This window comes from Lithobates pipiens, unplaced genomic scaffold, assembly GCF_037356315.1.
Source record: "Lithobates pipiens isolate NorthernLeopardFrog02 unplaced genomic scaffold, aLitPip1_a1.2 Scaffold_8, whole genome shotgun sequence".
Taxonomy (NCBI): domain Eukaryota; kingdom Metazoa; phylum Chordata; class Amphibia; order Anura; family Ranidae; genus Lithobates; species Lithobates pipiens.
In genome coordinates this window covers 494,609,792-494,636,385 of record NW_027507903.1, presented here as the reverse complement: position 1 = coordinate 494,636,385, position 26,594 = coordinate 494,609,792, and the positions used below count along the sequence as shown (strand labels likewise).

The 26,594-nt window shown below is 44.8% G+C and overlaps 1 protein-coding gene across 7 annotated transcripts in view; it reads left to right on the top strand.

Annotated features, from left to right (window-relative positions):
• Positions 1-24,298, top strand: part of PRDM4 (PR/SET domain 4) — a 48,166-nt gene extending 23,868 nt beyond the window's left edge. For all 7 annotated transcript variants that reach the window (XM_077469147.1, XM_077469145.1, XM_077469146.1 and 4 more), the window contains 5 exons: positions 14,443-14,528; positions 14,610-14,737; positions 17,687-18,010; positions 19,809-19,977; positions 23,822-24,298. In XM_077469147.1, coding sequence (XP_077325273.1) covers positions 14,443-14,528; positions 14,610-14,737; positions 17,687-18,010; positions 19,809-19,977; positions 23,822-24,104 — 990 coding nt within the window. In that variant the 3' untranslated portion in view covers positions 24,105-24,298. The remainder of the gene's footprint in view (positions 1-14,442; positions 14,529-14,609; positions 14,738-17,686; positions 18,011-19,808; positions 19,978-23,821) is intronic.
• The last annotated feature ends 2,296 nt before the right edge of the window (positions 24,299-26,594 follow it).

The window sequence follows — 26,594 nt, the reverse complement described above, 5'->3', positions numbered from 1 at the left end:
ACTCCTACTCCTCCTGAGTATAACGATACCACATGTGTGAGACTTTTACACAGCCTGACCACATACAGAGGCCTAATTTTGAAGTAGCACCTTCAGGCATTCTAGGAGCATAAATTACACATTTCATTTCTCAACCACCTATTACCGTTTTGAAGGCCCTGGAACACCAGGGCAATGGAAACGTCCAGAAAATGACCCCATTTTGGAAAGCTAACACCCCAATTTATAATCTATGAGGTATAATGAGTCTTTTCAATGGTTCATTTTTTTCCAGAAGTTTTTGGAAAATGTGGAAAAAAATGAAAACGCATTTTTTTTTTTTTTTACACAAAGTTGTCCGTTTATAAGATATTTCCAACGCATAGCATTTACATAGCAAAAATAACACCCCAAAATACATTCTACTACTCCTCCTGAGTATGGCAATACCACATGTGTGAGACGTTTACACAGCCTGGCCACATACAGAGGCGCAACATGCAAGAAACACCGTCGGCGTTCCAGGGACACATAGCCTGCACATACCAAGAATTACACCCCCAAATACATTATGCTGAGCAAAGGGTAAAGAAAAGATTACCTGTGGTTTTAGAAGCGCAGTTGTCCACAGGAGGATATCACTGGTCCAGGCAGCAGGCAGGGACTTGGTCAGCAACAGCGAACACAGTTTTTCAGGCAGCAGGCAGGGATACTGTCCATATTACAGTCCAGGGTCAGTGCAGAGATGTCAGCAGTGCCAAAAATATTGGTCCTGGTAGTAGGCAGGTCCTTGTGGTGTGGTCAGTGCGGCATGATGGCAGTAAGTCCTACAGGCAGCAGACAGAAGTAGAGCCTCGTTCAGGACAGAATGGGGATAGGGGTAGAGGCTTCTCCCTCCCAAATCTCTTTGAAGCCTCCGAGTCTCCAGACCCTAATCTAGGAATAAGAAAACAAAGAAAATTTGTTTTCTTCTTCCAAAAAAACTATACTGGAGCCCCTCACATATGTGAGACCCCGTGTTGAATCCCACTAGTCCAGTTGCAGAATACAAGATCAGTCCAAGAGGCAGGCAAATATCGTGGTCAAACAGTCCAAGGTCAGTTCCAGATCAGGCAGAGATATGTACAGAATCGTTAGACAGAAGCATGGTCGAATAACAGTCCAGGGTCAGTTCCAGATCAGGCAGCGGTATGTACAGAATCGGCAGGCATAAGAGTGGTCAAATAACAAGCCAGGGTCAGTTACAGAGCAGGCAGTGGCATAAGGGGTGTGAAGGTGTATGAAGGCAGGAACTGAGGATTATGTTTACCATACTTCACTAAAAATTTATTGAAGTATGGTAACGCCGAAAACAGTCGCCTATGCAGAGGCCTGGTTGGGAAGGACATTGTGCACAATAATAAGATGTGTCTCTTCTGACTCCTGCTCTGGTACACACCTTACATCTTTTTTGACGTCTTTGGCCTGTTGGTTTGGGGGGGGATTTTATCGGGAAAGTGGCGCTCGGAGAGTCGACTAACAACGTCTGATCGGATATTTTCTGGTGGGCCGTTAAGGGCAGTGAAAACTTCCTCCTGGTAGCCAAAGAAACGTTTGGGGTTTTGGGTGGAGTTGCGGTAAATGACATAGGAATTGTAAATGGCCAATTGAAAAAAATAAATTGCTACTTTTTTGTACCAATGGTATGTCCGTCTTGTGACAAGATATGGTTCCATCATTTGGTCGTTGAAGTCGACTCCCCCCATGAACAAATTGTATTCGGAAATGCATTTGGGTTTCTTTACGGGGCCATTCCTTCTGGGGATTTCCACGAAGGTATCATTGTGGATAGAAGACAACATATACACATCCCTTCTGTCCCTCCACTTCACTGCCAGAACCTCCTTGTTTCTCAGACTTGCGGTTTCTCCTTTTCGCAGCTTCTTATTCACAAGACTTTGAGGAAAGCCCTTCCGATTCCTTTTTACGGTGCCACATGCTGGCGTCTTCTTCCGGTGAAGGTTGTGGAACAGGGGCAAAGATGTGTAGAAGTTATCTACATACAGGTGGTAGCCTTTATCCAATAGGGGGTATATGAGGTCCCAAACAATTTTTCCGCTGGATCCCAAGTAGTCCGGACAATTAGGGGGCTGCAGCTGGGTGTCCTTCCCTTCGTACACCATGAATGAATATGTGTACCCTGTAGCTCGGTCGCATAATTTGTAGACCTTCACCCCATAGCGGGCCCTTTTGCTGGGCATAAATTGCTTCATTCTAAGCCTGCCGCTAAATTTAATAAGGGACTCCTCCACACATATGTGTTGGTCCGGGGTAAACAATTTGGGGAATGTTTCTGAAAAATAATTCAGTATTGGTCGTAATTGGTAAAGCCGGTCATAATTTGGATCATTTTGTGGAAGGCACTGGGAATTGTCGCTGAAATGTAAGAACCTCAGGATCATCTGATACCTGCTTCTGGGCATTACCGCGGAGAAGAGCGGTGAGTGGTGGAGGGGGTGGGTTGACCAGTAGGTACGTAATTGATTTTTTTTGTTGAGTCCCATATTAAATGTGAGGCCTAAAAAAACCTTGAACTCCTCCACCGTTAGGTCTCTCCATTCGTAGGGACGGGCATAACAAGAGGTCGGATTTTGCAAAATAAATTGTTGTGCATTCAGGTTGCACTGGGCCACAATTGACGACAACATATCCTCCGTAAAAATTAAATTAAAAAAATCTATTGGGGTAAAATTCTCCGTGTCCACCTGGACTCCTGGCTGGGCAGTGAAAGGGGGAACATTGGCCTCTCCTGAATTAGGAGGAAGCCACAAGGGGTTCTGAAGAGCATAGGGAAGGCCGGCATGGCTCCTAACCCTTTGGGGCTGGGATGACACCCCACTGGTACTTGGCCTTTCTTGCCGGGGCACTGCGGTGCTGGTGGACGGCACTGCGGTGCTGGTGGACGGTACTGCCTCACTAGAACGCCTTCGTTTGATGGGCCGGATATCTTCCTCCTCGGATTCAGTCAGTGTTTCACTGCTGAGGACTGGCTCATAATTTATGTCGGCTTCAGAATCCGAATCTGAAAAGGAATCTGAAGAGGAGAGCTCCCCGTTGCTCTCGTCTGCCGTGGAAATAATTTGGTACGCCTCCTCAGCGGAAAAAACTCGTTTAGCCATGGTAGCACTGATGTGCACTGATGAGGTGGCACAGATGTGTACTGTTGAAGCAGCACAGAGGTGGCACAGATGGGCACTGATGAGTCGGCACAGATGTACACTGATTATACAGATGGGCGCTTTTGAGGTGGCACAGATGGGTGCTTTTGAGGTGGCACAGATGGGCGCTTTTGAGGTGGCACAGATGGGCGCTTTTGAGGTGGCACAGATGTGCACTGATGGGTCGGCACAGATGTGCACTGATGGGTCGGCACAGATGTGCACTGATGGGTCGACACAGATGTGCACTGATGGGTCGACACAGATGTGCACTGATGGGTCGACACAGATGTGCACTGATGGGTCGACACAGATGTGCACTGATGGGTCGGCACAGATGTGCACTGATGGGTCGGCACAGATGTGCACTGATTTATTGCACGGATGTGCACTGCTGAGGCAGCAGATGGGCACTGCTGAGTCGGCACAGATGGGCACTGCTGAGTCGGCAGATGTGCACTGATTTATTGCACAGATGTGCAGATTTATTGCAGATGGACACTGCTGAGGCGGCTCAGATGGGCACTGCTGAGGCGGCTCAGATGGGCACAGTTTGGCACTGGCGAGGACTGGCTCATAATTTATGTCGGCTTCAGAATCCGAATCTGAAAAGGAATCTGAAGAGGAGAGCTCCCCGTTGCTCTCGTCTGCCGTGGAAATAATTTGGTACGCCTCCTCAGCGGAAAAGACTCGTTTAGCCATGGTAGCACTGATGGGCACTGATGAGGTGGCACAGATGTACACTGATTATACAGATGGGCGCTTTTGAGGTGGCACAGATGGGCGCTTTTGAGGTGGCACAAATGGGCACTGATGGGTGGGCACAGATGTGCACTGATTTATTGCACGGATGTGCACTGCTGAGGCGGCAGATGGGCACTGCTGAGTCGGCACAGATGGGCACTGCTGAGTCGGCAGATGTGCACTGATGGGTCGGCACAGATGTGCACTGATTTATTGCACAGATGTGCAGATTTATTGCAGATGTGCACTAATGAGGCAGCAGATGGGCACTGCTGAGGCAGCAGATGGGCACTGCTGAGGCGGCACAGATGGGCACTGCTGAGGCGGCTCAGATGGGCACTGCTGAGGCGGCTCAGATGGGCACTGCTGAGGCGGCTCAGATGGGCACAGATTGGCACTGGCGGTGCTCAGGTGGGCACTGGCGGGGTAGATCTGGGCGCTGGCAGGGTAGATCTGGGCGCTGGCGGGGTAAATATGGGCACAGATGGCAGAAACAACTTTTTTTTGTTCACTTACAGTATCTCTCTCCTCACACGCTATCGCTGTATGAGGAGACAGATTCGGCAATGGGTGATGATCTCATTTGTTTACATTTGAGATCATCACCCATTGGAGGCGGCGATCGCGCTGTAAACGGCCGCTGTGATTGGCCGTTTACAGCGATCTGTGATTGGCTGTGTCCAGGGGACACGGCCAACACAGATTTTCCCCGATGCGCGCTCCCGGAGCGCGCGGGGAGCTCTTAAAGGGGACGACGTCAATAGACGTAGTCCCGGAAATTGAGATCCGCGCTGTAGCCGTCATTTGACTATAGCGCGGATCTCAAGTGGTTAAAAAAATGCTTACTGAGTTTCATGTGTTTTAACTCAATTTCTGAATTTGGGATGACTATTGGCTAGTGGTAGTGAAGCCCGCTTTTGTGAAAAAAAAAAATATATATATATATATATATTTTTTTTTTTTATTCCTACAGGTAAGCCCATAAGGTAAAAATGTATATTTCTTATCGTACTTCAAGGGACGCAGAGCCATAGTACTTACTATGTGGGTTTAATAGGCCACCTTCAGGTGCTGGACACTGACACTCCCTAAATTAAAAAGTGCCCTCCCTATATAACCCCTCCCACTGGAGTACCTCAGTTTTTTCGCCAGTGTCTAAATTGTTGGTCACGAGTGAAGATGTGCTGTGCTGAGCTCCACTGGAGCAATCCTTGCTGGGGCTAGCCATGCTGACCGGATCCATTCAAAGTGTCTCTTTTGGCCTAATTGAATGGTATCGGTGCCTTGTATCCGAAGAAACTAGGTTTTGTCTGTGAATGCTTCTCTTTTAGAGAGCTGGACCCTGGGATCCAGTACTTTTTGGTAGTGAGGCCATAAAGTTTTACTGACAGGGTGCTGTTGCAGTCCCAGGATAGTGGGTTTCCTCTAGGATCCCCAGCTCCTGAAGGTTTATCGGAACCCACCGTGAGGGGTGAAGATTGGGTCTGTTGGTTTACCACAGGAAACCCTGCGGCGGGAAAGGTAAGTGGAGTTTTCTAAGAAATTTTCAACATTTTCTTATGTCTCCTTTAAAATTGTAAATGTTATGTCTATGTAGTCACCACTGGGGGCTGTATTGAGCACTTGCGTGACTCATGCTTCTCAGAAAGCCACAACGTGATCCAGGAAGCAGAAATTTCTTCCTCCTCCGAACAGCAGCGAGTCTTCCGGCAAGCCTGGGGGGTCCTCTCCCCACCAGACACCCTATGTGCAGTCTATTTTCTCCCTCTCTTCTCGGGGGGGGGGGGGGGGGGGCATGAATGGACGCCACTCGGTGGCTTCCAGCTTCCCCCTTGCCATGCCTGCCTCTGCAAAAAAAAGCACTTTAAAAAAAAAAAAAAAACGGGAGGGGGTGCTTTCTCCAATGTCCAGCGTGGGAAGGGAGCCTTTTAAAAAGGCACCATAGTGTCCATGCTGCTGGAGGGACACAGGAGCAGAGGTGGTTTTTAAAAGGTTTGGTGACACAGGCATTCCCTTTGACACATTTACAGCATCAGGCTGAGCATCAATAGCAGCAATTAAGCTGGACTATTGTTCATGCACTTGATGCACTCCTTCTGGTAGTACCTCTGCTTTGTACATCAGGCTATGAGCGGAAGGGAGGTAAAAACACCTCAAAAGGAAGCTTTAGTAAGACTACTACAGTCACACGGCAGCCTAGAAACATCTCAAAAAAGATGTCATCCCCTGAGAGTGATATAGAGAGAGATATCGCCACTCCAGGTAGGTCAAGCGACAGTAGAAAACCTCATCCAGCTTGGAAGCCCAGGTCCGGTCGTAAAAAATGGCCCCTGCCCAACCCCCCCCCCCCTCTAGTGAGAGCTTTGACGCAGACTCAGGCCCTGCTGGGGCTGGTGACCCCTGCTCTGTTTCAGATGATGCTGACCAGGACCGCTCGGACAGTGAGGATGAGTCCCCGTCCGGGTCCGTGCGTGTCAAAGCACTTGTTGGAGCACTTATCACAGCTGTGCGTGATACCCTGAAGATTCAGGAGCCAGCAGATCCCTCTGCTGATGTAGCGGTTCCTTTTGGGTCCTGTAAGCCAGCCCGTTCAACCAAGGTGTTCCCGTATCTGACTCATTTTGATAAGTTCATTTACAAGGAATGGGGTCGACCACAACAGCCCTTTTCGGTCCCCAAATACATGGCAGTGCGTTACCCCTTTGAGGAGAGCCTTCTCAAAACCCCCCAGTATCCAGATTAAACAAAGTAACCACGATCCTGGTAGAGGGGCTCCTGCCTTTAAGTACCTCACGGACAGGAAGGCAGAGGCAGTGGCTCGTTCCTTGTTTACGGTTGTGCGACCAGTACTGGCATCCGCACTTGTGTCTCAGACACTAACTGGGTGGGCAAAACCGTGAATTGGGAGAGCAACAGGCTTCTCCTGTCTGTGTGGAACTAGCAGACCAACTAGTGCAAGGCCTGAAGTACATTTGTGACGTAGCCCTGGATACCCTTCCTCTGTTATCCAGGGGTTCAGTGTCAGCAGTGGTGCTGAGGCGCCTGATTTGGCTAAAATGCTGGTCTGCTGACCAGGCATCCAAAAAAGCCCTGACGGATCTTCCCTTGCTTGGTGTCCAGCTCTTTGGAGCCTCATTGGATGACATTATTAAAAATGCCACAGGTGGTAAGAGTATACTACTCCCACAGGCCAGGAAGGCTAAGGAGCCACACTGTAGGCCAGGGCCCTCATTCTCCGCTCACAAACTGCATTTTTCGTCCGCCCTGATTTCCTCAGGCTACAAGATAGATTTCCTATCTTGGCCGCAAAACAGATTCTTCCCCTCCAGCATACCCGTACTCCCGGGAGGCCCTATTGGGGGTGGTAAGGGACCTGTTGAGTCACGGGGTGATAGTACCTGTTCGGAATTGGATCCAGGGGTTCTACTCAAACCTGTTTGTAGTCCCCAAAAAGGAAGGGGTACGTCCAATCTTGGACCTGAAAGCCTTCAATTACTTTGTGAAAGTACAGAGGTTCAGAATGGAATCAGTACGCTAAGTAGTCGCTGCACTCCATCAAGGGGACTCCCTGGTGTCCTTAGACATCCAGAATGCATACCTGCACATACCCATATGCCTTTGCATCAGAGATTTCTGAGGTTTGCAGTCGAGGAAGCCCACTACGAGTTTGTGGCTCTCCCTTTTGGTTTGGCATAAGCCCTCCGAGTCTTTACCAAAGTATTGGCTCCTGTTTTAGCGTTGCTGCGCCAACGCGGGATCGCGATCGTGGGATATTTAGACGATCTCCTCCTGAGAGCATCTTCCGCCTCAGAATTAGAGGAGGATGTGGCGATCACCATGCAGACCCTGCAGGAATTTGGGTGGCTGTTGAACCTAAAAGTGGATGATTGTGCCGACTTGTACGTTTGGAGTACCTAGGCTTACTGCTGGACTCCATGGACGCAAGAGTGTCTCTCCCTTCAGACAAGCTGCAAACTCTCAGAGCCGTGGTAAAACTGCTGATGAACCGCAGGTGGTCATCGCTACGCTTCTGTATGCGAGTCCTGGGACTCATGGTGGCCTCCTTCGAGGCAGTACCGTATTCCCAGTGTTACACCAGAGTCCTGCAGAAAGAGATTTTGACAAAATGGGACAAATCTCAGTTGTCCGTGGATCGACAGATCCAGGTGAGCTAGTCAGTCAGACTCACTGACCTGGTGGCCGAGGTCCCCGGTGATTCAGTCCAGGAAATCGTTCCTGCCTCTGAAGTGGACAGTGATCACAACGGATGCCAGCCTATCCGGCTGGGGTGGAGTGATGGGGGTTCAGTCGGCTTAGGGCCTCTGGTCGACGGAAGAACCCAAGTTGCCAATCAATCTGCTCAAATTGAGAGCGATCAGGCTATGCCTCTCCACATGGTCGATGAGAATTCAGGGGCGTCCGATCAGGATCCAGTCAGACAACGCCACGGCTGTGGCATACATCAATCGCCAAGGGGGAACAAGAATCTCAGCCGCTGCACGGGAGGTCGCTCGCATACTTTGGTGGGCAGAGCGACACATACCGGCCCTGTCGATTATTTACATCCCAGGAGTGGAGAACTGGCAGACGGACTAGGAGTCTCCAGATGCTGGACCCAGGAGAATGGGCGTTGCATCCAGAGATATTCAGGTTACTGTGCCTGAGGTGGGGCACACCAAACGTGGATCTTCTGGCCTCCCGTCTCAATTGGAAGGTGCCAAGTTTCGTGTCCAGGACAAGAGATCCGTGGGCAGACGTGTCAGATGCACTGGTGGCTCCGTGGGATCAGTAACACTTTTCCTCCACTGAAACTGTTACCATGCCTTTCATAATGCTGATTAGTTTCTTAAAACACTTCTACTTATACTTTGTCCTACATCACAACGTTATTTTTACCTTTATAACAAAAATAATTTTAAACATACTGACTGCACATTTGGAGTGAACTTTGGACAGAATAAATGGATATTTGGATAGTTTAGCTGTGTTCACAAGTCCTAAAAATTCACACAATGAGTTGTGTTAGCCAAAGTGTTAGCTATTACAACAGTTCCTCACTCGAACACAATAGTTTAGGCCAGGTGAGAGTAATTTCTATGTGATAACAGTCTAGTCACGTATTTGTGTAACTTTTTTTTCCATGGCCTTTTTTTCGCTTTTATTTACAAACTACAGACAGGCACACATCTTTGTTTTGTGAAATGGGACCTTATTATTCCAGTAATTCTGTTTCAACACAAAGTTTGTAGAAAATATTTGATCCATTGAAAACTTGGAAAAATTACTGAACTTGCAAAGACCTTTCAGTTCATCTGTCTTGTCTATTTGAATTTTAACATCTAAATCTGAATATTATAACATATTATTTCTTCATAAATTCACAACACTCCATTTCCAGTAAATCCTTGTTGAGGACTGGTGCCCAGCACTGGACAGCATACTCCAGGTGCGGCCGGACCAGAGTCTTGTAGAGTGGGATAATTATCGTTTTATCTCCTGCAGGTGATCTCCTTTTTAATGCATGCCAATATTCTGCTTGCTTTGTTAGGCTCAGCAATGGCATGCAATGCCAAGCTGCTGCTATCATCTACTAGGACCCCCACATCTTTTTCCATCCTAGATTCCCCCAGAGGTTCTCTCCCCAGTGTATAGATTGCATTACTACTTTTGCCACCCAGATGCATTATTTTATTTTTCTACATTGAACCTCATGTACCCTGTAGTTGCCCACCATGTAGTTCAGATCATTTTGCAAGGTTTCCACATCCTGCTGAGAAGTTATTGCCCTGCTTAGCATCGTCCGCAAATACAGAGATTGAACTGTTTACCCCATCCTCCAGGTCGTTTATGAACAAATTAAATAGCATTGGTCCCAGCTGGAACCCACTACCCACCCCTGACCATTCACAGTACTCCCCATTTATCACCACCCTCTGAACTCGCCCTTGTAGCCAGTTTTCAATCCATGTACTCACCTTATGGTCCATGCCAAGGGACCTTATTTTGTACAGTAAATGTTTGAGGAACTGTGTCAAATGCGTGTTTAATTTTTGGTCACAATTTTTAAGAAAATGAAGGAGAAAAATGATATATATATATAATTTGTGTATTTATTTAAAAAAAAAAAAAAAATTTTTTATATATATATATTTATGGAGTTGATCAGGATTTTTTTTTTTTTTTTTTTTAACATATGATTGCTTATGGCAGTGAAATTCACTGCTATTTTTACTGAATAACAGTGTATAAACACTGTTGTTTACAACTGTTATGTGATCTGCTGTAATTGGTCAAACAATCACATGTTACTGGCAGCGGGCTGGTACACTGATCAGTAATCCGATGTGTCCAGTGGACACAGCAGGTGACAGATCACGCCGGAGAGCGGCCTGTCCTCAGGAGGACATCATATGACGTCCTCCCAGAACAATAGGGTTCCCACTCGAATGTCATTTTTGCAATGACCTGGATGGGAAGCAGTTAAATAACTGCACATGTTTTTGCAGGTTAAAGTGTTTTTCTTTCTCAGAAGCCTGCAGAGCAGTTGATTGCGGGTGCAATGCCAGGCTCCTAGAGATACCTTCTACAGCCCACTGCCTGTATCTCTGCATAGGCTGTCAGTTTCAGGGTCAGGTTGCAGAAGTGTCCGTGGATTAGGAGGACGCTGATCTGCACTCTCGTAGTCCATTGAGAACTACAAGTCAGTCTGCCGCAGTGGAAAAAGGGACTTGTAGTTGATTCATTCACGGATCGCTATGAATGACCTGGCTGTGTGGGCAGAGTCATGCACAGCTGCTCTGAATTATTTTTTTTTTTTTTTTAACTGTAAATTTTTATTATGAGATGAAAAGAAAAATCAGCAAAAAGATACATAGCCAAATGGGCATACCCTGGCAGTAAACTTGTCAAACAGGTAGGGTACATACAGATACAGGTATGCAGACATGGTGTATAACACAGTAACATATCAAAATTCTAGCAGGATACTCGGTTTTGAAGGAAGGGGAGGTTTGCAAAAGGGATGAGTGAGGACATATAAGAGTACAAATATAAAAAAATGAAAACAGGTATAACCATAGTTTGATTTGCGGACATAGTATAGGCAAAAACTGAATGAGGGAGAAAAATCAGACAAGAGAAAAATATACGGGTAGGTCTAGTATAGGTACTTTGGGTATATTCTTGATTGTGGGTAACATCAAGCTTAGGAAGCAGATATAAATTGGATATGATACCCAGGATGTTCAGTGCAATGGGCTACTCCTGGGGTCTGCTATCCAAAGTTTCCAGGCATACAGGAACTTATCGGTTGTGAGGTTAGCTTTAGCAAAGGCGTATTCGAATACAAAATGGGTATTCAGCAATATGAGAACTTGTTTCAGGGTCGGGGAATGAACCGATTTCCAACTTTTTGCAATAGCTAGTCGGGCGGCGATAAGGATGTGGGTCAGTAGGGCGTGCAGGTGGTGCGGCCACGAGAGGACGGATAGACCTAGTAGTAAGTCAGTGGGAGAGAGCGGGAAAGTTATTTTGCAAATCTGGTGTATTAGGTTTTTAATTTTTTTCCAGAATGGTTGTATATAGGGGCAGCTCCACCAGATATGCAGTAATGTACCTCTGTCACCGCAGTTCCTCCAACAATTAGGTGAGGAAGAGGGAAAAATTTTAGCCAGTCTGGTCGGTGTGTAATACCAACCATGATAAAGTTTCATCAGAGATTCCCAATGTGAGATGCAGTGAGAAAAGCGTGCCGGAGCATTCAGAGCTTTCTGCCAAGTTTCTGGGGGAACTACGTGCTACAGTTTAGATGACCAGTATGCAGTGCGTGCAGGATCAACTTCTGGGTCTGGCGAGGTGAGTATTCTGTAGATGAGTGAAATGCCTCCCTTTTTTTGAGATTTATTCCCAAAAAACTGTAGTAGGGGATCCTTGAGTGAGTTCTTGGCGGAAAGAGGAAGATTTGCTAGGATGGACCTGATCCGGAGATATAAAAAGAATGTTGTGGAGGGGACATGATAGATGCATTGTAGTTGGGAGAAGGATAGGGGAGTTGCTGAAGAAAATAATGTTTTCAGATTAGTAATCCCAGCTGCGGCCCAGACCCCTATGGGGAGATCGGGAGAGAATACTTGGAGGGCTTCTAGGGGGACCAGTGGGAGAAGCGTCAGGGAGACATGAGCAGTGTTTTGAAAGTATGTTTGCCATACTCTAAGGGATGCGTTAATTGAGTCAAGTGGGTAACGAGAAGGTTTAAAACGCAACCAGATAGCTGTCAAAATATTAATTGGGTCTGTCATTAAGGTAGCAAGTTCTATTTGCTTCCAAGTGGGTTGTAGGTCTGAGGACCACCATGTTTTGAGTTGATCTAGTAGGACAGCTCGATAATATGCTTTGAGATTAGGGGCTCCCATGCCACCAAAGCGAGTGGGTGTCAGGAGGATAGTATTTCTAATTCTGCGGTGTTTGTGCTGCCAAATGAAAGCATTAAGTATCCCTTGGAGCTTTTTAAGATGGGCTTGTAGGGGCGGGAGGGGGATGGAGCGAAAAAAGTAGAGAATGTGGGGGAGTAGATACATTTTGGTTTGTGCAATTCTACCTGCCCAGGAAGCCGGTGTAGTCAGTAGGTCTTTGGTTAGGCGGTGAAGTTTGCCCAGTAGAGTTTCAAGATTGGTTCTCACTAGAATGGAGCTGGGGTATGTCAGCTGTATACCCAAGTACGGGAGGAAAGAATTAGTAGCCCACATGAAAGAGGTCATTGTTGAAATCTGGGACACGGTGTGTGGGTCTAGGCCAAGATTCAGCATTAAAGATTTGGAATGGTTAACTTTGTACATTGATACAGCGCTGAAGGAGTCCAACAGCTGCTCTGAATTTTAAATGTGTGACAGAGGCTGGGGGGGAGAAAAACCCCTGTCCAGTTACAGGTAGAAGGATTCATAGCAACATGTTGCATCCTATATACAACTGTAGCAAATAACATGTTGCTAAAAGTGAACTTAGCCTTACAAATGGAGTCGGGTTAATATGCTTCTGAATCAAATTCAAGTCCTAGTTCAACAAACTAATTTTTTAGCTTTGAATAAACTTTTAAGAAGTTAAGAATTTTTTGCAGGTTTTTACGTTCTGTTGCCCTATTAAAGTGGTTGTAAACCCTTACAAACCATTTTGACCTACAGGTAAGCCTAGATTAAGGCCGCGTACACACGCGGGGACTGTTCGCCCAACTTTGACAGTTTCAGCGGACAGTCTGACGAACAAAGTTTTTTGGAAATTCCGTAAAACTGTCCGCTGAAACTTGGTTTGAGCGGACAGTCCGCCCGTGTGTAGGCTTGTTCGTCAAACTAAGTTCCGCGCATGCTCAGAAAGGATTTACACGGCGAAGGTTGCATTGCAGTGTATAGGACGTCGTATCTCTAGTCCCGTCGTACGTGCCGTTCACGTCATCGCGCAAGTTTCAGCGGACTGTTCGTTCGTCGTGTGTGGCCAAGTCCGTCCATGCTAATTTTGAGCGGACTGTCCGCTCAAACTGTTTGACGAACAAAGTTGGGCGAACAGTCCCCGCGTGTGTACGCGGCCTAAGGCTTACCTGTAGGTCCAAGCAATATCTCCTAAACCTATATGGTTTAGGAGATATTTGCCCGCACTGAGCGCGGCATTCTCAGCGACGAAGCTGCCGCGTGTGTCGGCTCCCGTGCGCGGGAGTGACGTCATCGCGGCTTCGCCGAATGACAGCGGCGGAGCTGCCAGACCCCACCAACGAGATGGATGCGGCGGACTACAGGGGACAGCGGCGACTTTGCTGGCTCCTGTGTCAGGTAAGTGACACATAATGGGCTACTATGCGATGCATAGTAGTCCATTATGCTTTGCCTTTGCAGGGAATGAAAGAGGAAGTAAACTCATCAGGGTTTACTTCCTCTTTTTAAGGAGTTTTACCTTGCTTCCTGTATCTGAGTCAAAAACATGATTGAAAGGGGAGAAGCTGTTATCACTGGGACAGAATGGCGCACACACAGCAATAAAAAACCATTAGCAGAAGTTTTAACCCTTCTCCACTCTACTAAAATAGTGTTTTCTCTATTTTCCATTGGAGAGATTTCACAATATTGTCTGTTGTGATAGGAAGTGAGGGGAAATTGCTGTGGGTCGGTTCACACTAGGATTACTTGTCAGGCGACTTAGCCGCCTGACAAGTATTGTCCCGTTCTGTACAATGGAACCGTTCTAATCGGAGAGACACAAGTCGCTCCGACTTAGAAAAAGGTTCCTGTACGACTTTGGGGGCGACTTCCATTGACTGCTATACAGAAGTTGTTTTGCAAGTCGCCGCAGCAGTCGCGTCCAGGTCGCCTGTGGCAGTCGCGCTGTAAGTCGTGCTGCCTCAGTGTGACTTGGACCTAAGGGACACCTGTCCTATCCAAAAAGATGCAATGTTTCAGCTGGAGCTTGGCTTTAAAGTTATTTTTTTTATTTTTAAACTGATTTGTTTCATGGGGGTTCTAAAACACTCTTCTGTTCTCAGATGTACAACAACAATGTGATGGAGTTCTGCATCATAACGACAGATGAGAATGAATGTAACTGGATGATGTTTGTCCGGAAGGCAAGGTATGGAGGAATATAGAAAAATATGAAGGAGATGGAATTATTTTGCAGAAGCCCTCAACTTTGGGTTGTCTTTTTCACCAGGAACCCGGAGGAGCAGAATCTGGTGGCGTACCCTCACAACGGGAAAATCTATTTTTGCACCTCCCAGGATATCCCCGCCCAGGAGGAACTGCTTTTCTATTACAGCCGGGACTACGCTCAGCAGCTGGGTAGGGGGAATGGAATTGTATTACAAAGTGAAGCAGCATTCAACTTTTTAATGCCAAGACTGATCCACTCACTCAGTAGTGGTCAGTAAGACCAAATTTTCTGTTTTAGGGACTATATTCAGAAACACCCAGTACTATCAGCTCAGTTAGAGACATTCCCCCCCCCCCCCCCCCAACGTTGTATTGCATAGGCCTCCGCAGCCAGTTGTCAAGCCTGAACACTTGTCAACTGGAGGACGGAAGGTCATTAACCCTGTTTTTAACCACTTAAGAACTGAGCCTTACAAGTAAAAAAATCTGTATTTGCTAGAAAATTACTAGGAACCCCTAAACATATTTTTTGTTAGAAGAGACCCTAGAGAATAAAATGGCGATCATCTCAGTTTTTTTATGACGCCCGGTATTTGCTCAGCGGTTTTTGAAAGCTATTTTTTAATTTTTTTGGAAAAAAATACTTTTTAATAAATGCAAAAAACACAATATATAGCCCAATTTTTGGTAGCGCATAAAAGATGTTATGCCAAATAAATAGATGCCTAACATGTCACACTTTAAAATTGCACATGCTTGTGGAATGGCGACAAACTACAATACTTAATCTCTATAGACGTCACTTTACTGACTTGCCAACCATATAACTTATGTATACTGCAGCAAAGTGACATGGCTGCGTCGGGTCACATACCTAGTACATGAGCTGACACTTCTGCGTCTAGGTCCGTCCATGCTTGCCGCCACTATCTCGCTCCCTCTGTGATCACACGCAGCAGTAGCCTATCGGTGAGTACTGTGGACTCGATATCTGCTGGCACCCGCCAGCTGTTCAGTATACAGGCAGAATGGCAATCTGCCGATGTAAACAAGGCAGATCGCCGGTCTGTCTGTAGGGAAGGCATTAATCCTGTGTTCCTGCAAAGCTGGGACATGGATCTATGCCTTTTGGTTGAGTAAAAGCACATAGTACAGATGCACTGGCTAGGAACACATTTTAAACCTTTAGATTCCCCTGTTTAACTCCTTCCCGGCCAGTGTCATTTTTACAGTGACAGTGCATATTTTTCTAGCACTCATCACTATTTGTGTCACTGGTCCCCAAAAAGTGCAAGTGACCGATTTTTATTTTTATTTTTGTCCACCGCAATATCACAGTCCAGCTACAAGTTGCTGATCGTCGCCATTACTAGTAAAAAAAAAAAGCAACAAATGGAAAAAAAATAAATTAAAAAAAGTTTTATTTTTTTACAAAAAATATGTAATAGAATACATATTGGCCTAATTTGATGAAGAAATTAGATTAAAAAAAAAATTATTGGATGTTTTATAGCAGAAAGGGAAAAAAAGTGATATACATAAAAGAAAAAAAAAAGTATGATATGCACATATATTATTGTGTGTGTGTGTGTGTGTGTGTGTGTGTGTGTGTGTGTGATATGTATTAGAATAAAAAAATAAATAAATAAATAAATATACCACCAAAAGAAATCTCTATTTGTGGGGGGGGTCATAACTTTTATTTGGGTACAGCATTGCACGCCTGCGCAGTTGTCAGTTTAAATAATGTCGTGCTGTATTGCATACGTGGTCATTAAATCTTCTGGAGGGCAAGTAGTTAAATTTTTTTTTACAGGGTACCTGTTCAGAGTTAGAGGGGATCTTGTGCTAGAATTATTGCTCTCGCTCTAAACTTCGCTGCGATACCTCAGATGTGTGGTGTGAACACTGTTTACAATTGCATGCGTGACTTGTGTATGGGTTCGCTTCTGCGCACAAGCACAGAGGAATGGGAGCACTTTTATTGTATTTTTAACTGTCTCTTCAATTTTATTTATACATTTTTCGGTCACTTTTATTTATACTGCAAGGAATGCAAACAATCCCTTGTAATAGAAATAAGAGGTGACAGATCCGCCTTATGGAGAAATCATGGGTCTATAAGACCCCAACTTTCTCCTCTACATTTAAAAGCAGAAGATCAAAAAAAATTAAACTTTTATTCATTTTGTTTTCTTTAAAAAAATTGTTTCCACCCTAGACCAGAAATGACATCATGACACCACTTGTACAGGTTTGATCCCGAGCTACACTGCCTGCACCTATTGACATAGACAACGTGGCTTGGCCCAACCCCCCGATTCCAAATCGCTGGATTTGCTTGACAGCAGCAGGAGCCGATGGCTCCCGCTGCTGCTTCTCTGTCCTGTTAGTAGAGAGTGGATAGAGCTGCTGCTCTCAGGCACAGTCGAGATTGTGCTCCGGTAAATATAAGAGGTGTCTGAGGGGGGGATCCTAATTACAGAAGGTTTTTTTACCTTAATGCAGAGAATGCTTTAAGGGAAAAAACCTTAAGCATTTATAACCTGCTTTTTAAGCTGTATCGGAGCTTACCCAGAGATTTGCTCCAACAGAGCCAGATTGAAGAAGCTAGAAATCTTTTTTAGGTGGAGTGGGGGCAGAATTAAATCTTGTTGGTTCCCTACTACTGTCTAAGCCAGCCTTTCTCAACACAGAGGAACCTTTTGAAATAGTTCTCCAGTCTCGGGGAACCCCTGCTAAAAATTAGAAATCTACAACTCATGATACAATAGTGTGATGGTCATTGGGAAGAATTGCCTCCTCGCACATAGCTAAAAAGATCAATGGAGTCAGTGTGAACTTGCCCATTGCTGAAGGAACCCCGAGCAACCTCTGGAGGAACCCTGATTGAGAATCACTAAGCTGTAAGCAGGAATATTTACAGCTTTCATACAATATTTCCGTCTCTTGCTTCCTCTAGTTTATACTCCGCAGTGATATGGGAGCCATGAATAAATATGAGAGGTCCCTCTGCTGCTTATTGTTTGGGGAGAGACTCTGCTCTGTCAAACTGGAATAATGTTTTGGGTGGCATTGCATTGTATAGGATTCCATTTAAAAAATGGTGCTTTGTTTTTTTTTGTTTTGTTTTTTCAGGTTTGCCTGAGCAGCCAGAGGTGCTGCTGTGTCACTGTGGGAAGGAGTGCTTCTCATACGCAGAATTCAAGGCGCACCTGAACAGTCATGTGAACAGTCACCTCACCAGCGAGACCCTGAGCAGTGAAGACACCAGCCAAGCCTTGACCCCTAGCAAAGAGCGCAAGTGGAAGTGCTCAGTGTGCCCGCGCTCCTGTTCCTCATCCTCCAAGCTCAATGTACACTACATGGGACACATGGGCCTGAAACCCCACAAATGTGAGTTTTGCAGCAAAGCCTTCAGTGACCCAAGCAACCTGCGCACTCATCTCCGTATACACACAGGTAAGCCCCATCTACACCCTTTCCTATGCTGGGTGGACATGCGTCAGTACTTCCTTTGTGATTTCTTAAATGTTTACAACCACTGTAAATATTTTTAAATGAATAAAGTCAGAAGTTTTTTATAAATTTTTTTAATCTTCACGCGTTCTATGCATCTGTGCACAGCAGCCCTAGATCCAGCAATGTTGCAGGCGTGTCGGCAGCCTGGGACTCCCCTCATTGGCTGAGACAGCAGCGCCAATGAGGAAAGAGGGTGGGGCTGGGCTGCAGCTTTGTGTCTGAACAGACGCATTGGAGCTTCGGCTCAGTTTGAGCGCCCCTATAGCAAGCTGTTTGCTGTGGGGGCACTCAACAGGAGGGAGAGGCCAGAAGCACTGAAGAGGGACCAAAGGAGGAGGATCTTGGGTGCTCTGTGCAAAACCACTACACAGAGCAGATAAGTATAACATGTTTGTTATTTTTAACTAAAACAAAAACAAGAGGGGTTATTTACTTGAAAGTGCACTCGCTGTAGATCTGAGGGGGCAATAAAAAATAGCATTTTAGCTTGCACATGATTGGATGATAAAATCGGCAGTCTCCTCTCATTTTTAGATCTTCCCCTCAGATCTACAGCAACAGCACTTCCAAATGCACTTTCGTGCAGAGTGGTTTTGCCTTTAGTAAATCGACCTCAAGGTGTCTTATCCTCTATCTACCTCTTTTCGCTAATGTTTTTCCAGCAGTTCTTTCTCTCTCCTATGACTCCTCTTTCTATCTGTTTCCCTCACACTCAGTCCGTTCCCTTACTTGGGTTTTTTTCCTTCTTTCCTGTTTCTTCTTATTTGATTTCCTTCTTTCTAGATTTATTTTTTTTTTTTAATCATGAACAACAATGACCTTTTGGTCTTGAAAGTCCCTCACAGTAGACGACAGTTGACATCCTCTGTAATGTATCGTCTGTACATAGGAGTCGAGCTATGGGCCATCAAGCTGACTCGCTATCTTTGGTCTATTATTGGTTGTCACTCAGATGTAATTTTAACGTTCTTATTGATAATGACAAACACACTTTTCAACCCAAAAACAAAAACAAGACTTTAGTATCCCTTTTCCCTTTAAATGGTTATCAAAAAATATGAATGGCCTTTTTTTTTTTTTTTTTTTTAGTTTTGGATAGACTGGGGGAGTGTTAGAGCCTCTGTCATGCTTTCATTGCTGTCCATGTCGGTGCTGGGAACCACTGGAAGAGAAAGTGAGGAGAATTCAAAAATTTTACAGTTAGCTACAAAACAAAAACGAGAGGAAATGTTCCAAAGGACACAGTTTCTGCAATGACCAAGAAGGGTACTCTCGGACAGGAATTTAAAGCAACTCTTCCCCAATGAGAAACAGTGTAAAATATAAACCGGCCTTCCCTACTCTACCCAGAACTAAAATGTATTGTCTTTACATTACACTTCAAAGGATGTAAAACAGGTTTTAAAAAAAGTAAAACCCACTGAGAAATACAAATGCAGTGATTGCTGATCAGTCTGGGAAGTGATAGTTGCTTGGTGCTTTTAGCCTCAACGTCTACAGAGTTGATAACTCGCTCTTAAACGGCATGTTACCAATCTGCCTCAGAGGTGCACTGACACGTTGATTCATGGTGACAGCCGGCATTTTCTAAATCTGCATTGGCATCCTTCATTCGTTTCCCATTCACTTTTACATTTCTATTTTCTTTTTGGCCTTTAACGTGTCATCTAATTTTTCCATAGCTAAAAATAGAACTATTGGACCTGTTTTAATGCCAGCTGCCTGACTCTTCCCATAGGGCAGAAGAATCATCGCTGCAGTCTTTGTGACAAATTGTTCACGCAGAAAGCTCACTTGGCCTCGCACATGGTGACCCACACGGGCGAGAAGAACCTGAAGTGTGACTTCTGTGAGAAGATGTTCATGAGGAGGCAGGACCTCAAACAGCATGTGCTCATTCACACCTGGTGAGTAGCCACACCACTCTGAACAGCTTCATATTCATAAGAAAACTGTACCAGTCAGCACAACTAAGCCAAACCAGCCAAAACTTTTTTTGGGGAGGAATATAACCCCTGTTCCTATTTAATTGTTCTTGTTTCCTTCCCTGGTTTCTCCCCATCAACATGCTAATAAAACTTTAGCTTTTCATTATAAGTTCAATTTTGGTAACATGTTACATTGCCACAGACGGTTTGTAGTTCATTGATCTTCCTACACTCCAGTAACTGCCTGCCTGTATGGAAGGTACAATATACTAAATTCTGTAGGAGCCTGACATAGCATCAGTGATCCTGTTTAAATTCCTCTTAGTTGCTAATGCCCTGCGGGCATTGTATTCATCACTGTTTCACTTTTTCTCCTTCTTCTATGTACAATAGGAGACACTAGCAGGCACTGTTTGTTGGTAAGATGTTTTGATTTTATTGAAGGTGGCACTCAATAGGTATGTCATATATTACGGATACAACCCCAATTCCAAAAAACGCTGTGTAAAATCTACATAAAGACATAATTTAATGATTTGCAAAGCTCATAAACCCATATTTTATTCACAATCAAAAACACATCAATTTAAGAAAAAAGTATAAGGTAATTTTGAAATTGATGGCAGCAACACGTCTCAAAAAAGATGGGACATGGCAGGAAAAATCTGTTAAAGTAAGTGGTACTAACAAGGACGAGCCAGAATAACATTTTGAAACTAGTTAGGGATATTTGCAACATGTCGGTAACATGATTGGATATAAGAAGAGGATCTTGGAGAGTCAGTGTCTCAAAGTAAAGATGGGCAGAGGCTAACCAATCTGAAAAGTTGCATCTAAAAACTGTTGGACGATTTCAGGATAATGTTCCTCAACATAAAATTACAAAGACTTTAAATATTTTTTCATCTATAGTACATAATCTCAAAAGATTCTGAGAATCTGGAGAAATCTGTGTGCAAGCGACAAGGCTGTAATGCAATTTTGGATGTCCGCGATCTTCATGCCCTCAGACACTAAAAACAGGCATGATTATGTGATGGACAGAAGAATCGCTTTTTGTACACTGTTCACCATGCCACCCAAAAATGCAAGGTAAAGATCTACTATGCAATGAGGAAGCCATATCTAAATGTGATATATCGTCTCTAGGCCAAAGGTCATTTAAAATGGTCTGTTTGCAAAGTGGGAAACTGTTCTGTGGTCAGACGAATAAAATTATCTTTGGTCACCTTGTCCTCTGGACTAAAGAGGAGAGGGATTTTACAAATTGCTATTGGTGCTCAGTTCAAAGGCCTGCATCTCTGATGGTATCGATGGGCATGTATGGAATTGGTAGCTTGCACATCTAGTAAGGCACCATCAATGTTGAAAGATATATCCAGGTTTTTTGCCCCAAAACTCTAGCTACTGGTCGTCTCAGTTCCCAGATTTTCAGTGTTGAGCGGTAAACATGGCCTTTCCCAATTTTTTTGGGAAACTGGGGATGTACTTTGCCAGTTTTTTGTTGCCCTGTCCCAACCTTTTTGAGACATGTTGCTGTCATCAATTTCAAAATTACCTTCCTTTTTTTCTTAAGATGGTCAATTTTCTCAGTTTAAACATTTTAATATATGTTTTCATTTTTCTATTATGACTACAATATGGGTTTATGAGATTTGTAAATCATTGCCTTCTGTTTTTATGTAGATTTTACACAGCATTTCAATTTTCTGGGATCTGTATGATACTGATGTAATCATTGTTTTCTTGAAGTAGATTGGTTGTTATCCTGTTGTTTATACCAATAAAAGTACAGACAAGGACATTTGGCTCTAGTGCAGGGGTCTCCAAACTTTCTAAACAAAGCGCCAGTTGCGGCCATTGGGAGTAGAAATCCTAGCGTCAGTGGGAATAAAAATGTATCTTTGGTATTGGAGGGGGAGGAATTGTGCCCTATTGTTGTAAGTGTGAGAAATGGTGCCCCATCATTGGTGTCAGTTTTCGGAATAATGTCCCATCATTGGCATCAGTGGGAGAAATAAAATAATGCCTCATCATTGGTGTCAGTGGGAGGAATAGTGCCCCATTGTTGGCATCAATGTGAGAAATGGTGCCCCATTGTTGGTGTCATTTGTAGAATCGGTGCTCCATTGTTGGCGTCAATGGGAGAAATGGTGCCCCAATGTCGATCTAAGTAGCAGCAATTGGTTCCCCATTGTTGGTGTCAGTGGAAGTAAAATTGCCTTAAGGGCCGAATACAGGCAAGTAAAGGGCTGCAGTTTGGAGACCTCTGCTCTAGTGCATTAAAAACTGAATGTTTTTACAGACAGCTGAGGCTTGCACAATGTGGCTGGTAGTGGGGCTTTGGTGTAGTAGTTCCAGCTGAGTTGTTCCTTAGAACTTGCTCAAACCCGTGCTGGCAGACACCCTCTCCTTAGTGCAACTCTAAGCAGACGGTCTGACTGCTTTCAGATAGTTGCTATCATTTTTTTTCTTCTTTTTTTTAAAGGGGTAAATCATCCCTTTCTCAAGCCTAACTAGCTGTGGGTTTGTTGCAGCAATAGTGGAAGTATGACAATTTAAATTAACTGGACTGATATATGATGCATTAAAAAGGTGGAGTAAAGCTTTTTAACCACTTCAATACTGGGCACTTAAACACCTTCCTGCCCAGACCAATTTTCAGCTTTCAGCGCTGTCGCACTTTGAATGACAATTGCGCGGTCATACTACACTGTACCCAAATGAAGTTTTTATAATTTTTTTTCCCGCAAATAGAGCTTTCTTTTGGTGGTATTTGATCACCTCTACGGTTTTTATTTTTTGCGCTACAAATAAAAAAAATACCGAAAATTTTGAAAAAAAAAATTTTTTTGGTTCAGTTTCAAAACTTTGTAAATAAGTAAGTTTTCTCCTTCACTGATGGGCACCAATGAAGTGGCACTGATGGACACTGATAGGCGGCACTGATGGGTGGCACTGATTGGCGGCACGGATGGGCACTGATAGGTGGCACAAATTGGCACGGATAGGCGGCACAGATGGGCATGGGTGGGCACTGATAGGTGGCACGGATGGGTACTGATAGGCGGCACAGGTGGGCACTGATAGGCGGCACAGGTGTTATACTGTACTAATGGATGCCAATCAGTGCCAAACAATAATGCATGCCTGATTGGCATCCATTATGGGCACTGGCATCCATTGTGGCACTGACTGGCATCCCTGGTGATCTAGGGAGGATTACCTTTTGCTGGGCATCCCTGGTGGTCTTGTGGCGTCCCTGGTGGTCCAGTGTGGGCATCCTCGGGGGGGCTGTGCTGATAATCGATCAGCACAGACCCCCCCTGTCAGAGGAGCAGCCGATCGGCTCTCCTCTACTCGCGTCTGACAGACGCGAGTGAGGAAAAGCCGATCACCGGCTCTTCCTATTTACACTGTGATCAGCTGTGATTGGACACGGCTGATCACGTGGTAAAGAGTCTTCGTCGGAGACTCTTTACCGAGATCGTAGTTGCCGGGTGTCAGACTGACACCCCGCAACAACGAAGCCGTGATGCGCGCCCCCGGGGACGCGCAGCGGCTCATAATCCTGATCACGTCATATGACGTCCGATCAGGATTATGCAACCACTTTTCCACCGTCAGTTGCCTATAGGGCGGGCGGCAAGTGGTTAAACACAAGACTACAAAAGATCACTTCATTCCAAAAAATAATGAATTGGAAAAATACCAGGTTTTTCACTAGCTGGAGACCTGAGTTGTAAGTGGGCATAAGGTGTAGCTTCTATATCTGTTACAGTATACTAGATATTATATTTTATCCTCTTTCTACCTCTACCAGTGACCGCCAGATAAAGTGCCCAAAATGCGACAAGCAGTTCTGCAGGACCAACCGCCTGAAGAAACACCTGAATTCCCATGAAGGGAAGAGGGACTATGTATGCGAGAAGTGCTCCAAGGCCTTTCTCACCAAATACCACCTCACACGACACCTCAAGATCTGCAAAGGCCCCACCACAGCACCATTTACTGATGTGGATGAGGAAGATAACTCTGAGGATGAGAAGTTACTAAGCTCAGACTGTAATGTATTTAATACCGATGGGAATCTCTCTCATACGTGACATGAGTGGTGTGGACGCTATTTATTTTATTTATTGTGCACGCCCATCTTGTCGGACTGAGTTCTCAGTGCACGATTGGAAGAAAACCATGATTTTTCTTTTTTATGCTGGCTCCGGGCTGTATAGAAGGGGCTTAAATGTTGATTTGTGTACATAAATGAAGTATCCATATATAAATAAAGGAAATTGTGAAAGTTTTGCTTGCTTTGTAAATATGCACCAACCCGGTGATCAACTGGGAAAAAACATTTGTTGCCTCTTTTGCTTTCTGCTCTTCTGCCCCCCCCCCCCCCCCCAGCATTTGGATTATATTTCAATTTGGGGGAGGGGGGGCAGGTACCTGTTCCCACTTCCACTCTGATTGCCTAGCTGATCTGAGTGAAAGTTCACCCCACCCCCTTTCCTCCCAGCCTGCAGCCTGGGACTGCTGTGGGACCATTCACAAAGTGCAGCACAGCTCGCACATGTGCAGTGAGCAGCCGGCTGTGGAGCCGCAGCCAGATGCACACAGTTAGCATGCCAGTGCTGGGGATGGAAGACCAGTGAAGAAACCACCCGGCTTGGGTGAGGACGGCACTAAATCCTTTGGGCAGGTGAGTGTTTTATTAAAAGTCAGCAGCTAGCTTTTGTAGCTGCTGACTTAGAGGAAGTAAACCCTGATGGGTTTACTTCCTCTTTGATTCCCTGCAAAGGCAAAGCATAATGGACTACTATGCATCGCATAGTAGTCCATTATGTGTCACTTACCTGACACAGGAGCCAGCGAAGTCACCGCTGTCCCCTGTAGTCTGGAGCATCCATCTTCTCGGTGGGTCTCGCTGCTCTGCCGCTGTCATTCGGCGAAGCCGCGATGACGTCACTCCCGTGCATGTGCACGGGAGCCGCCACTCACGGCATATCGCCATAGACAGCTGTGCCTGTCTTTCAGCAAATATCTCCTAAACTGTGTAGGTTTAGGAGATATTTCTTGGACCTACAGGTAAGCCTTAATCTAGGCTTACCTGTAGGTCAAAGTTGGTTGTAAGGGTTTACAACCACTTTAATTTTCACACACGACTGAAGCTCCTCCTGAAAAGATATCCTAACATAAGAACAATAATGTAATTTAACCACTTCAGCCCCGTAATGATTTACCCCCTTCCTGACAGCCATTTTTTGCAATACACTTTAACTGACATCTGTGCAGTAGTGCGATCTTGTACCCAAACTAAATTTGTCCTCCCCCCCCACAAATGGAGCATTCTTTTGGTGGTATTTGATCACCTCTGCGGTTTTTACTTTTTGCGCTATAAACAAAAGAGCGACAATTTAAAAAAAAAAACACAATTTTGTTTGCTATAAATATCCCCAATTTAAAAAAACAAATAAAAACGAATTTCTTATTCCGTTTAGGCCGATTATATTTTCGGTTAAAAAAATCGCAATAAGCGTATATTGATTGGTTTGCGCAAAAGTAGAGTCTACAAAAGACGGACTAGATTTATGGCATTTTTATTTATTACTAGTAATGGCGGCGATCTGTGATTTTTCTTTTTTTTTTTTTTTATAGGGACTGCGACATTGCAGTGGACAGATCGGACACACTTGTCACATTTTTGGGACAATTGACATTTTATACAGCGATCAGTGCTATTAAAATGCATGGATTACTCTGTCACTGATAGGGAAGGGGTTAAATGTGTTCCCTCAGTGTTTGTTCTAACTGGGGGGATGGGACTGACTTGGGGAGGAGACCGATCGGTGTTCCTATATACAGGATTTGTCTCCTCACCCCTAACAGGATGTGGATTTGTGTGTTTACACACATAAATCCCTGTTATCGCTCTGTCAGGCGCGATCGTGGATACCCTGCGGCCACTGCAGAAGCCGGGCATGTGCATCGGCTCCTTGGAGATGCAGCGAGCCCCCTATACTCAAAGCGTCTGCTGTACAGCTACAGCAATTCAGGTAGGAGTGCCATTCTGCCGCCGTCAATCGGCGGGCGGTTGGCAAGCGGTTAGTGCAGCTTACCTCTCCTTCGATACAGAGACTGTTTTAGTTTTTTTCCTATGAAAGATACTTCTTGTTGATCTTGTTCCTTTTCAAGCTGGCCTTCTGAATACTAAAATCATATATTATTCCCCTGCTGATTTTGTAGGTTTGCCCACTGACAAAGAAATGATCAGTCTATAATTGTAATGGTAGGTTTATGTCAGTGAGAGACAGAATAACGACAAAATTATCCAAAAAAACGCATTTCAAAAAAGTTATAAATTAATTTGCATTTTAACTGCTTCAATACCAGGCACTTACACCCCCTTCCTGCCCAAGCCTATTTTCAGCTGTCGCTGTTTAAATGACAATTGTGTGGTCATGCTACGCTGCACCCAAACAGAATTTTTTATTATTTTCTTCCCACAAATAGAGCTTTCTTTTGGTGGTATTTGATCACCTCTGCGTTTTTTATTTTTTGCTAAACAAATAAAAAAAATACCTAATTTTGAAAAAGAA